This window comes from Oryza brachyantha, chromosome 6, assembly GCF_000231095.2.
Source record: "Oryza brachyantha chromosome 6, ObraRS2, whole genome shotgun sequence".
Taxonomy (NCBI): Eukaryota; Viridiplantae; Streptophyta; class Magnoliopsida; order Poales; family Poaceae; genus Oryza; species Oryza brachyantha.
Window position 1 is genome coordinate 1,898,003 of NC_023168.2, and position 13,910 is coordinate 1,911,912.

Genomic DNA, 13,910 nt, shown 5'->3' on the forward strand with positions numbered 1-13,910 from the left:
ACTTATTAAAAAAAATAATCTATGAATAAAATAAACTTCTGTGATTTTTTTTTAAAAATCAACTTTAAATTTAATATTAGAAATTTAAATTTTAGACTATAAACATAAACAGAACCGATGGAGTGAAATATACAAGTAGGTCCATTACATGCTTGGACCTAAACACAAAAAACAAAAGGAAAAATTAAATCACTTGCAAGAACTCCTCTTTGCCTGGCCAATCACTGCTAATCACGTGCACAAACCAAAAGATGAAAACATGGCCAACCTTAGACCACACGCATCCATTCACACCCCGTTCTTCTTTCTATCTGCCAGACAGGTTATTAAGCTAAACAGGACAAGTAACCCAGATTGTGTGTCAGGATCACTTACTTCACTAATTCAGTTTAGCCACAAAAAGAACAACGACTAATCTAATCACTTGTTAAAACTCCAACTAAACTAACCCAACCCCTCTATAGTCATCCTCGCCTGCACCCTACCGGTCGCCGAGTCCTCCCTCGCGGGCCCCACACGTCAGTGGGCCAACGTCGGCATCGCTCCGTCCTGGGCCCCACGTGTCAGTGAGTGGATAATGCCGGGGGTTAGCGAAGTTTGACGCGATAAGCAGACAGCGACGAGGCGGGTTAGCGGCGGGAGAGAGAGAGAGAAAGAGGAGGAGGAGGGGAGCGGAGACGGGCGGGGCGGGTGGCGTGGGTGGGGGGAATCTGCTTTCCGGCGTGCGGCGGAGCAGTCGGAGGGGGCGACGACGACGTGGCGGTGGGAGGAGAGGGAGGAGTCTGTGGTATCTTCGGGCGGAAGACTTCCCGTGCTGCTCGCTCGTCTTCTTACGTTCGTCCTCGGCGGCGGTGGTGGTGAGGGCGGCGGCGGCGGTTGCGGGGGGTGGGTGTGCGGTGGTTGAGGTTTAGGAGAGGAGTTGGGGGGAGTTTGGAGGCTTGGGGAGTTGGGGTTGGGTGGTTGTGGTGGTGGTGGTGGAGGGGATGGGGAACCAGGTGGGAGGGAGGAGGAGGCGGCGGCCGGCGGTGGAGGAGAGGTACACGCGGCCGCAGGGGCTGTACCCGCACCCGGACATCGACCTCAAGAAGCTGCGCCGGCTCATCCTCGAGGCCAAGCTGGCCCCCTGCTACCCTGGCTCCGACGACCACCGCGCCGACCTCGAGGAGTGCCCCATCTGCTTCCTGGTTCGCACGTTCTCCTCGCCCCCGCTGTCTTAATCCTCCTGGTGGTGGATCGATGGGCGCCATGGTTTGATTGTCGCTTTGTTTCTCCCCTTGTGATTGCAGTTCTATCCCAGCCTCAACCGGTCCAAGTGCTGCGCTAAAGGAATTTGCACGGGTGAGTTAGTGTTATTGTTGATGTTGTCTTCGTCGGCTGTGGATTAGATTGGTAATGGTGCCTCACTGCCTGCAGAGTGTTTCCTCCAGATGAGGACGCCTACCTCTTGCCGGCCGACGCAGTATCCTTAGTCCAATTCTCATATATTTTTATCTAGCCTAGATGTTCTTCAGAGCTCTTCTTCATTTTTGATGTAAGAAAAACTGTGTGCCATGGGTTATGCGCAGTCTTGTTTGGTTGCTCCTTGACTTGTAAGGTGCCCTTACTGCAAAATGTCGAGTTATGCGGTTGAGTACCGCGGCGTCAAGACGAAGGAGGAAAAGGGCAATGAGCAGATTGTGAGTGTCCGCAGAACGTGATTTCGTCCAGTGTTATCTTCTTTTGTGTATTTTTGCCAATTGGTTGGAGCTGGGACTTGTGGTGTGGGTAGGAGGAGCAGAGGGTGATTGAGGCGCAGATCAGGATGCGGCAGCAGGAGCTCCAGGATGATGCTGAGCGGATGAAGAAGAAGCAGACTGATGCTTTGACCAATGCAGTAACAACTGTACAAGTTGAACATTGTGATACTGGTGGCGCATCCACCATAGGTGTGTACTGGCATATACCAACTTTGGTTCTTAGTTGTTCTTTTGTTGTGCAGTTGCTGACCCTGTCTATTCCGTTGACAGTTGAAAGCAGTGGGCCGGACAATGATATGCTCTCATCTCAAGTGCATCATGCAGAGTTGCTGTTGAAGACTTCTGAACGCTTAAAGCAGCTGCGGTGCGTACTGGTTCTGATTTTTGCTTGTACTCTGTAAAAGTAGCATGTTTGTCGTTGCACCAACGCATTCTAGATCAAGGTCATGGCAGTACCTCAATGACAATTACTACCATTTTATTTAAAGATTTGAAAAGCCTATGTTTCGTCCCTCGATTCTGCATATAGTTTTAATTTTTGTCCCTCAACCCCAATATTAGACAGAACACATCCATCAACTATCAAAACCATGTAAATATTGTTCCTGGACCTGTTTTTCAAGTGGTTTTGAATGGCACATCATCCTTTTTTTCCCCATGTCATCTGCAACATCATGCAGACCCACATGTTAGTTTTTTCCTCTTCCTTTTCAATAGAAAACAAATAGTGAGGAAGGAGATGAAAATAATAAGCCTAGATGGATAGTGTAACAGGTTCAGTTACTTCTTATTTCTGTGACTTGTTTGCCACCTATTCAACCCAATAGGATGCCATATAGGACAAACCCACCGATGTACCTAGCCAGGGACATATTTGTATAGTCTTAATAGTTGAGGGACCAATTCTGTCTGTTCTTGGAATTGAGAGACAAAAAGTAAACAGCACGCAGAGTTGACCGAACAAATACAGACTTCTTCCTAAGATTTTTGTTTGTTGTTTTCAGTCAACTAAATAAGTTATGTAGGCCCTTAGAACCTTGATTTTGGTGCTCTTCCTCACTGTTCAATGATAAATTTAATAGACATAATGTTTGTTGTACACAAGTACACCACAAATGTGTAATGAGTGATTAGTTATTTTTGTTTTTGACTTTTCTAGAACACATTCTATTCTGTAGAAGTATAACGGGCAAACATGTATTATGCTTATGGGCTCTGCAAAGGTCATAACATTAATTTTTTTTTTGTAGGTGATTTTGATATTGAAAAAGATTATTTGTTCTTACATCTGTTTGATGGCATCCTGCTATCCACTTCTCCTTGCTTAATTAAATTTTTCCTCTTTATGGTGCTAGTATATGCCACAATTGCTAATTTTCTGGGAACAATTACTGATAATTTCCTTAAAGTGCAGGAATAATAATCTCGACATGGATCTTGAAGAAGTTATGCTTGTCGAAGCACTTTGGCTTTCTATGCAGGTATATCGAAATGATGTTGCTGAACTCACTTGTATAAATAAATAATCTCTTTAACTTGTTTTTGAAATGCATAACCCATTCCTGTTCTAGTGGGGTACATCTTTTACAAATGTACCATCTCCATCTGTGTAATATGTCTCTTTCATCTCATTTGCCTATATTTCCCATCATATCCTTTTGAGTTTCTGCAAATTTAGCACTTGCTTCTTGAATTAAACCTGAACATGGTTCAGTTCTTGATACGTGAACCTGCATTTGTTTCTGCACACACGTTTCTTGATAAGAATCGGATTGTTGTAAACTTCATAGTGATTGCTTGTGAACGGGAGGAATGCAGCATTACTCATCAATTTATCATGCTAACAGTTTCCAATCTGAACTTTGTTTCTTTAAACAGGATCAGGATGCCTTGGAAAATCCAACCTGTGCTAACGCTGTCTCGCCAATACTTCCTCCAAGAAGCTTTGATGGGTCCATTACGATTCCAGCTGAAGCAGCTTCTTCCAGTAATGGATTTGCTTGTGCAGTCGCAGCGTTAGCCGAGCAACAGCAAATGTATGGAGAAACTTCTAGCACTGCTACTTGCCACTCGTCGAGATGTGATATTCTCAGCAGGTCAGACAGATCGTTTACGGAGGATCTGACCGTAAACGGGAGTGGTTCCTCAGGCACTAGGTCTGAAGAACCATCGAGCACCAGAGCACGCCAAGCAAGAGACGGTGCAGAGTATTCTAATGAGCGGTGGTCAGAGTTGGCCGAGGCCAGTAGCAGCTTTAACGGTTCTGATCTTACAATAGAGGCTGGAGCTGCCAATTCAGGTGGATCGGACATTGGTTCAGGCGGTATTCCTGATACTTTTGAAGAACAGATGATGCTGGCCATGGCTCTTTCATTGGCTGATTCTAGGGCCAAGGCTAGTTCTCCAGGGTTAACTTGGCGGTAGCATTTGGCAGTGGTTTACTCCTTTTATTATTGTTATTTTTTGTTTCAGCTGGGTAGTATTGTTCCTAGAATTCCTTTTGTCACATACAAAACATAGGACTAAAGGCAAAACAGATAAGGGAAAAAAAAAAGCTAGGCTTGGAGGTTGTGAATATAGTGGGATAAAAATGCACATTTGCAGTCTTCTTTGCCCTTTGTTCATTATCTTCTTTCTTTCTTCAGAAAGATTGATTCCTTGATGATGTTGCAGACATGGTGTAAATACAAAATATGAAAAAGATTCTATCTTCTTGTTCTGGTGATCTTCCTGAACCACACTGTATACATCTATGATCTACTGAGTTGTCCGTTCCTAGAATGAAATCAAGCAAACAGCTTTATTCATTTCTGTATGCATGTACGGCTGCTAACTTTATTCATTACTATTTCTGTTGAGGTATGCAAGCAGTAAGCTCGCATTCCATGTTTATTGCTACCATCTCTGTATCCTTTCTTCCATGCCCAACTGAGCCTGAGGTTGATGAAGGTGCTTCGTGAACATGCTCACCTTGCTTCCTGTGGCAGCCGGCGACGGCGCCATGGCCACCGGCGCAGGTGGTGCCGTGGTGGAAGAGGACGCCGTAGACGGCGAGCGAGGCGGTGGACGCGAAGAGCGTCATGAGGAAGAGGCCCCAGTAGTTCTCGGGGCGGAGGCGGTGCAGGTCGCCGGCGGCGGCGCCGTCCGCCGCCGCCGCCGTGCAGTTGTACGCCGACACCATCGCCGTCTCCAGCCTCTGGATGGTGCCGTTCTCGAACACCCGGAGGATGGCCTGCGAGATGTCGGCCAGCAGCGGCGACCACCTGGGGAACACCTGAGACGACACACCCTATAAATATGTAGCTTAATTAAGCTCTTGATCCGTGCTTAGCTGCTGTTAGTAAACCTTATAATTAACCAATCATTACTCTTCGGCCATAAATATTCAATGTTTGCTTATAACATTTTTACCATCAATACGATTACGGCCCCGTATAGTTCCTAAATTTTTTTTCTAAAATCATCGTATCGAATTTTTAGACATCTAAATGAAGCATTAAATATATATGAATATTAAAACTAATTACACAATTATGGAGAAAACAGTGAGACGAATCTTTTGAGTCTAATTAGGACGTGATTAGCCATAAGCGTTACAGTAAGCAATATGTGCTAATGACGGATTAATTAGACTCAAAAGATTCGCCTCGCGGTTTACATGCGGAATCTGAAATTTGTTTTGTAATTACACTAAGTTTAATACTTTAAATATATGTTTAAATTTTCGATGTGATGTTTTTGTAAATTTTTTTTAAACTAAACAACCCCTACATATAAAAATGGAGAGCAATGATGTAATCCACTCAGGTTTACTCTAAGGTAGGCCAAATCAATAGAAAAATATAGCGATATTTATAGCACAAAATACACGGTCCTATAAAAAATATATTTTAATAGTGGATTTAGGCCACGTTCGCCGCCCCTAGTTAACTTATTCCTGTAAAACTTGTTTTAAAAAATTATATTAATCTATTTTATATTTTTTTAGTAATTAATTAATCATATAATAATCTATTACTACGTTTTTTTGCGCCAGAGATAAGTTAACTTATCTATAACATGCTGGACGCCTCCTTAGTGTGAATGTTAGTATATGTTTTATAAATTTAGTCGGATTTAAAGATGTTTGACTTCACAAACTCAAAATGATCTACAAAATATGAAATGGAGGGGCATTATGTAGTTTTTGATTTGGAAAAGTAGTGTCATAATCTATAGATACAAACTTATTTGAATTTTATAAATTTATCTTGATATAAAATTCGAATTTTTAACTTTTGTTGAATCTTGTTCGAAATCTCAAAAACACTATTTATTTGTTTATGACCAGACCAGAGCAAGTAACTGTAATCGATTAATGGGATGCGAATGCGATGTGCGCTTAGTGCTTACGAAGCCGAGGCCGGCGACGTGGTAGACGGGTCCGGCGATCATGAGCTCGTCGCAGTACTTGGCGACGAGGAGCTTGGCGCGCGAGACGCGGAGGAACGCGGCCTTGACCTCGCGGCAGCCGAGCGCGCAAAGTATCAAATGAATAAAACTCCAGCAGTATCTTGAGGAGAGTGAGTACTGAGCCCGTACTAAGTCTTGGCAAATTCTAAGTTCCGCATAAATTGATTTAACCGTGACCAGGAACAAGAAATTAGGGCAATCAAATTAAGAGTAGTTCAAATTTAGTTTCAGACAAGTACAACACATTATTTAACAAAAATCTCTCTGTTGTATTAATAAAAATGAGTTTGGAACGAGAGCAGAAAGGCGTTGCTCAAGTTTGATAAGAACTGGCCGGGAGCTTTATTCGTTAAAGAGGAGATATAATTGACCAATTATATCGTAACGAAGGGCGTGATCTTGCTCATGAAGGTAATGAAATTATCCTATCAACTTACAAATGGTATGACTTCAATACATGTTCTCGAGGGATTGGTACCGGTCATAGTATCCATGTATATATGTTGTATTTTTACATGTATATAGGGATGTAAATGAAGAAATATGAAGACAGCGGATGTTTGGTACGTGCTACCCATACGAAATATAAGTATTTCTAGTATTTAAATCTGACACTATTTGCTACATCAATCGCTTCACGTTCAAAATTCTTCTTATTTTATCCTCTCTCATTCTCGTCCATTCCTTATTTATTAAAATACACTATAGTATTTTCTTCTTAACCTTAATATCTACTATAGAAATGCTTATATTTGAGGACCAAGTTAGTATTTAACTGCCATCCCTTTTCTAATTATTTTTGAAACAAATTAACAATATTATTTGGAACATAGTAAAACAACTTGGTAAACAAATGTGCCAAACAGTACGATTGTCTCCTATGCACACACGCTTCAAATACACTTACAGTACACACATCAACTAGCAAATGTCACCAAATTTCTAATAGAAAAAACAAAATCCTTATAATTTATACTCTTAAATCTATCATTTTTTTTACGGCTAAAATATAATGAACAGCACTCTCTGCGTTCCACAGTATTATTATTAACCGGCACGAAAAACGTGGTAATATATTAGTAATGATTAATTAATTGTTAACTAAAAAAATAGAAAAATATATTAATCTAGATTTTTAAAGTAACTTTCCCATAGAAATTTTTCAAAAAAAAAACATATCATTTAACAGTTTGGAATACACGCGCGCGAAAAAAGAGAATCTGTCGGGAACGAACTCGGCCATAGCATTGGGTTTAGGAGTAGTAAACTAGTTGAGTGTTTTTAAGAGTAGTAAAATTACGTTGAAATAATTTAGACGGAATTTACAAATGCCAATATCAAGAACAAGTTGGCTAGATTTGAGATAAATTAAATCATAACAAATACCGCTAAAATGGAAGTAAAAAAAACTATCTTTGTTCTTCTCTCTAAGACTGTAAGACACGATCGAGTTAACAATCACCGCGGCGGCCGTCAGACAGGCAGCTCCGGCGCCGGCAGTGCCGCGCACACGGCGGCGCGGCACAGTGGGCACGTCGCGTGCGCGCTCAGCCACACGTCGACGCAGCCGGAGTGGAACAGGTGTCCGCACGACGGCAGCCGCCGCACGGCCTCGCCGACGCGCACCAGGCCGATGCATATGGCGCACTGCGCCCACCCCTCCGGCGCCGCCGCCCGGTCACGCTTGTACCCGAACGTCGCCGGGAGCGCCATGATGGCCGCGGCGTCCATCCCGGCGGCCGCCCGCGCCACGGCTCCTCCTCCACCACCAGCACGGCCCTCCCCCGCGCCGAGGGGCAGGCGGCGCAGGAAGGGGAAGCCGCGCGTCACCTTGACGTTGTTCGCGGCGAGGGCGAAGGCGCAGAAGAGCGCCATGACGACGGCCGCCGCGGCCACGCCGAAGAGCTGGTAGATGACGAAGAACAGGAACGCCGCGGCCAGGAACAGCGGCACGATCGCTCTGTTACCGCCGTCGCCATCGCCGTAGACGCGTCGCGCCGCCGGTCTGTCCGTGAACGCGGCGGAGGAGGCGAGCATGGCGCGGCGCGTGTCGCGAGTGAGTGCGACGACGTGCACACGGCCGGTGAAGAAGACACACACGAGCGGGCGAGAGATTCTGGCCGTCCACTGACCGTCCGATCGGGAAACGGACGGCTAAGATTGGACGGATGCAAACAAGATTTGGTTAATGGCCCCAGATTTTTATTTGCTGTAATAATAGCGCAGTGGTAGAATGAATTTGTTTCATGCAACAGGTTGGGCTTTTATCTGTCCAGGTAAGCAGTAGTCAAATCAGCAGGTTAATTTGCACAAAAGATAAACATGGATGGGCATAGGGAGAGAGTTGAGCATGACTAACAATAGTTCAACGTGTATCCTTGTTCTAAATTTTGAGCCTTTTTTTATGAAAAAAATAGGCTCCAATATATTCATGCACCCCATCTTTATCCTTATTTATATGCCAAAATTTACATTTTCAACCTTAAATTTAAAGATAATTTTGATGTTTTTATCATAGTTTATTTTTTAGCATTTGTTTAAACCACTAAACACATATATAAAAGTTTTATTCACAAATTATTTTCTATTTGTAGAATATCGTTTGCCTTTTTTATTTAAAAAAAGAAAAGATGAGCCCCTGTAATCCCTGATTCCATATCGGTATATCGGGTATAGCTAGTCGCTAAATTTGTGCGTGTATTTCATGTGGGAGAGATCGTGCGGAGATGATAGAAAATATTTTGTTTTTGTTTCTATCCGTACTTTAAGGTCGGCCCACTATTAATGAGAGTTAATTTCTCATTAATTTTTTGGATTTCTTTTTTTTTGAGAGAAGAATCCATCCGCATATCAAAATATCATTAATTAGGAATAAAAATAGATACTCATATAGGACGATATAAACGTAGTATGTTTTGAGAAAAAAAAATCCTATAGTTAATGTCTCCAAATTGATCAAAGGCAAATCAAATGAAGGTTGGGCCAGCCTGACAAGTCGAGTGCAGATCGGCCCAGGACGAAACGGAGAAATGGCAAATCCAGCTCAATGCACTCCTCACAAGCTGGCCAGATGGGCCATTTCACCTGCGGTCAGACGGACTCGACGTTAAATTGAGAGAAATAAACTTATTCCTTCTGCCGAATAAGGACAACACAACGTCTGGCCAAAAAACTAATCTACAGACTACAATAATCCAAACTGCCTTTTCAAGGGGAAAGGGGACGAGTGTACTTTTGACCCTATTTTAAAGACCAACTATTATTTTGACCAGGTTTTTTTGGCTTTACTTATTTGATTCTATTTTTTCAGAAATGAAATTATCATTTAACCTTATCCCTTAAAAACCAAGTTAACGATGTTACATTCCTATGCTGAAATGCCGTTTATGCCCTTACTTATTTACCATACTTTCTTAATAGTTTTGCTTATTTAAGTCCAATTTTGTGTACTTAATCTATATAAAATATTTGACGAAAAGTTTTACAGATTTATGACAAATCTTTCAAGGGTACCATAAGTACCCTTGAAAAATTTTACAGATTTTGTGTACTTAATCATTATTTTGTCAAATCTAAGTCAAATTTGTGTCAAAATTTCCACCACACATTTTATATACCATAAGTACAGTGAAAAATTGCACATGCATAAAATGGTATTTTTGCCTCTTAACACCGTCAACTTGGTTTTACGAAACAGGGTCATATAATAGCTTCATTTTTAAAAAGCCTGTAGGGTCAAATAAACAATGTTGAAAAAATTAAATCAAATTGATAGTTAGACTTTACAACGGAGGTCAAAAGCATACTTACCTTTTTAAAAGGGATTACCTGTATCACATTTAGCATAAAATCCTGTTACCTCCATTTCATACCGTAAGACTTTCTCATTCATGGATAAATTTATATAATTTATCATTCATGGATAAATTTATATAATTTATATATATGTCTAGATTCATTAAAATCCATATAAATTTAGTCAATACTAAAAAGTCAGCGAGTAACTCCTGATCTCGTAAATTCTGGACCGTTGGACTAAAACCCAATGCTCATATGTTCTCCACCTCGTCCTCTTCCATTGATGTAAATTAGCACGGGAAGAAGAACCTATGCACGAATCTGATGCTCCAATATCTATAAGACTTTCTCCTCCATTTTCAATCACATGTTAATTAGTGGTTCCATTTTTATAGATACTTTTTTACCGGGCAAAACATGCTCTTTACTCTGTATCTGTCCCTCTTCAAAAAGAAAAACCAACTGCACATATTTCTTTTGTAAGATGCCAAAAACAAGCAAAAAAAAAAACGTTGCAGTTTGACGAAGCAACGTGTATTATTTTTAAAAAAAATGCTGCCGACAAGTATTTGCATGACTGTATCCAGGCAATCCAGCCTTTCACCAAACCATCATTTCATATTGTTCAATACATATATATTTATACGCCATTGATACGCATATGATTCGAAATGGAAGTGCAGGATACAAATAAAAATTATATAATCCATGCAAATTCATATTATTATTACACCTGCTTCGTGCTGGCCTGTCACTGCTGTTCAGTTCATCAGATTTTTTTTCATTTTCTCTGACGATAAAAGATCGCTTTCGAGTAATGTATCTCCGTTCCTTTCGTAGCGGCTGTGTTGTCGCCATGATTGGAGGCAGGCAACAGCTACGCCCTAATTAATCTGCGATTTTTTCTCTCCAGCTGATGAACTAATGCATCAATTGATACATTTAAAATTTTCAATTTATGCGTCGGTTAGACAAACCGCAATCAGTTATACCAATCCAATGATTCGAAAACAGCATTTATTCGACATCGATTTCTGTGTTCTTGGTATCATATTTACACCTGCTAATCATCACAGTTTAGATATTGAATTATTTAGACACATGTCGTTGAGTAATATGGCGTTTTCAGTAGCATCCTCAACAGTTGATCTTATCTCATCCTCCATCTCAAAAATAAAAGATAAGAGATAAAAAATGAGCTCTGACAGAATATTTATCTCATCATCTATTTTTAGATGCCATCTATATTAGGAGAGAGAAACTTATTTGGATGTTCTCTGCATCCTCGAAGGAAATACGGAGAATGTCATATATGAATGATTTGCTAGAGTACAAAGAGATATGAAGGATGAAACTGTTTTAGATAATCATCTAAATAAAAATATAGATGACCAAATTTAGATAAATTGTTGGGATGCTCTCAGGTTGCTCCCTGAGTTCCGAAGTTCAATTGAATCCCTATAAACTTTTATACTTACTCCGTCTCAAAATAAATTTATTTTGTCAGTTTTTATATGATCTTTGACTATTTGTCTTGTTTGAAATTTTTTTATGATTAATATTTTTTTATTAGATGATAAAACATAAATAATACTTTACACGTGAATTTCTTTTGAATTTTTTTTACAGATTTTGTAAATAAGACGGATTGGCATACGCTGCACGCAAAAAATAAAAAAAATAAAGTTTTTTTTTAGGACAGAGGTGATACAGTTTTGCTAAAAGCGCGATTTTTTTTTCCAAAATTTTGGAGACAATATGCAAGTCAGTGGCAGTGCACGTGTGTACGCAACAATTAGCAGGGAGTCGATCGCATTTGCCTTGCCTTGCACTACACACATATGAAACGCAGCACTCAATCACCATAATTGTACAAAGACACGCCGAAACTGACGGCCTGTCTCCATGACAGTAAGATAACAACAGCAAAATCATTCATTTGTGCATCCTATTAAAATTAAGAAGATATTATATAGGTATCATTCATGACGCCACTGGCTTAGCTAGCTTGCTTGATTATTGTCGTTTTTTGGGCTTTGGAATTCGGATGCATGCATTGCATGGCTTCGATCTAACATCACCAATTTCTTGGCAGATAAGGGTTGGTAGTAATCTAGTTAGCACTTCCTGTCTAGAGCAAAACATGGTTGGGGTGTTAAAAGTGGTATCATTAGATTTTTGTCATATGAAGTACCCAATTATTATCCTACGTTTGGAACCATTTTTGTTCTTACATCGCTAGAAAAACTATGAAAGTCAAAGTTTAAGTGGTCTCGATAATCGACAAGTATTTATGTCGAGAGAATATCCTCTATCTTTTCGTTTTTGCTCATGCTTATAAATCAAAATTAGAAATTTTAACTTTAAATTTAGAGTTGATTTTAAGTTTTTTCACATAATTTTATTTTTCAGTCTTGGCTTCTAGATCGTTCAGAATACGTATATAAAAGATTTATTTATAAATTATTTTTCGTTTACAAATATGTAGTTTGGTCTTTTCCAAACAAACACGCCTTGTATTGATCTATCATCCGTTCCCAAGACATAACAACATTTATGCATACATTCTCTTTCCAACCGATCACGAGCTTCGACAACTAAAGTTTTTCGCCAATTACTTCTCAATCAATCATAATATTTTCTTATTTAACTCTATAAAATTCCTTAATACCCATAAAACTCTAAAAAAACCCTTACATTACAGGACAAATAGAGTACTGACCAACACCAAACCCACTGTACTATCAAATCTACCAAAACTCACAAAAAAGTTCTGAATCTTGGTACTTCCCCTGAGAAATCAATGAATTAATCAGGCCGGGTTGGGTGAGGGGCACGGCCGGGGAGGTGGTAATTAATCTGTTACGGTGGAGTGTAACACAAGACCCGGGGGAGCCGTACACAGTACCGTCCGGGGAGGAAGCAGGAAGGCATCCGTCCATGGCTGCAGCGTCGATCAGGTGGGAGAAAGGCTTTCTGATTAGCTCGGCCGTCGCTGTTGCCATTGGCTGGCTGTGCGCCAGCGCCAGCGCCAGGGAGGACGACGACGAGGAGAGGAGAGACACACCGCCACCATCAGCGTAACAACCATGGCAATCTCGTCTTATCTATCTCTGTCCCTCCCTCCCCCGCTTGGCTTCTTCCTCTCGACTTCGCCGTGCTGCGTGTGCTCGCTTATCATTTATTCCTGGGCGTGTGCATAACGGCAGAGAGACGGTCATCCTCGTCTTTTTAATTTTGTTTACGCTGGTAAGCTAAATTTAAATTTATAACTTTAAATTTAAAGTTAATATATATATATATATATATATATAATTCATAAATTATTATTCGTTTGCAAATACTCACTCCGTCCTAAAATAAACCCCTTTTTTTAGCTTTTAGATATAATGTTTGACTCTTGTCTTATTTGAAAAATTACAATTATTATTTTTTTTATCTTTATTAGATGATAAAATATAAATAGTAATTTATATGTGACTATTTTTAATTTTTTAATATATTTTTTAAATAAGACGGATGGTGAAATGTTGGACATAGAAAGTATGTAATACTATCTACTCCCTTAATATATTTTTTTCTTGACCACTAATTTATTTATTTTTTATGGATTTTTTATTTGACACCGTTGACTTCCATATCTAACTCTGACTATTTATCTTATTCAAATTTTCTTGTGTAAATATGTAAAATTATAAACTATGCAAAAGTAGCTTTTGGTAATAAAATAAATAAAAATAAAATAATTAATAATTATATATAATTTTTAGATAAGACAATGGTTAAAAGTAGATATAAAAGTCATCGGTGTCAAATAAAAAAAATCAGAGGTATTATTATAATATAACAATAATTTCTCACAAGTTATAATATTATAAAAGTTTTAACATTTTGACTGGATAAATTGGAAACACCAAATCAGAC

General features: G+C 39.9%; 2 protein-coding genes across 2 annotated transcripts; one reads left to right on the forward strand and one right to left on the reverse strand.

Moving 5' to 3' along the window:
• The first annotated feature begins 961 nt into the window (after nt 1-961).
• Nucleotides 962-4,543, forward strand: LOC102708249 (E3 ubiquitin-protein ligase GW2-like). The gene is made up of 8 exons (XM_006655742.3): nt 962-1,184; nt 1,287-1,338; nt 1,414-1,459; nt 1,595-1,676; nt 1,769-1,925; nt 2,007-2,100; nt 3,151-3,217; nt 3,615-4,543. Exons 1-8 carry the CDS (start codon nt 984-986, stop codon nt 4,158-4,160), a joined length of 1,245 nt encoding a protein of 414 aa, XP_006655805.2. The 5' UTR covers nt 962-983; the 3' UTR covers nt 4,161-4,543.
• A 3,118-nt stretch (nt 4,544-7,661) lies between these two features.
• Nucleotides 7,662-8,225, reverse strand: LOC121054659 (E3 ubiquitin-protein ligase EL5-like). The gene has a single exon (XM_040524817.1). It carries the CDS (start codon nt 8,223-8,225, stop codon nt 7,662-7,664), a length of 564 nt encoding a protein of 187 aa, XP_040380751.1.
• Nucleotides 8,226-13,910: the final 5,685 nt, after the last annotated feature.

What these genes read in the sequence shown, in the direction of transcription:
- LOC102708249 (XM_006655742.3), top strand. Translation starts at nt 984, where the DNA reads ATGGGGAACCAGGTGGGAGGGAGGAGGAGGCGGCGGCCGGCGGTGGAG. An exon ending in CGCTAAAGGAATTTGCACGG is followed by an intron (nt 1,339 to 1,413) that starts GTGAGTTAGTGT and finishes CACTGCCTGCAG; the next exon opens with AGTGTTTCCTCCAGATGAGG. An exon ending in TGGTGGCGCATCCACCATAG is followed by an intron (nt 1,926 to 2,006) that starts GTGTGTACTGGC and finishes TTCCGTTGACAG; the next exon opens with TTGAAAGCAGTGGGCCGGAC.
- LOC121054659 (XM_040524817.1), bottom strand. Translation starts at nt 8,225, where the DNA reads ATGCTCGCCTCCTCCGCCGCGTTCACGGACAGACCGGCGGCGCGACGC.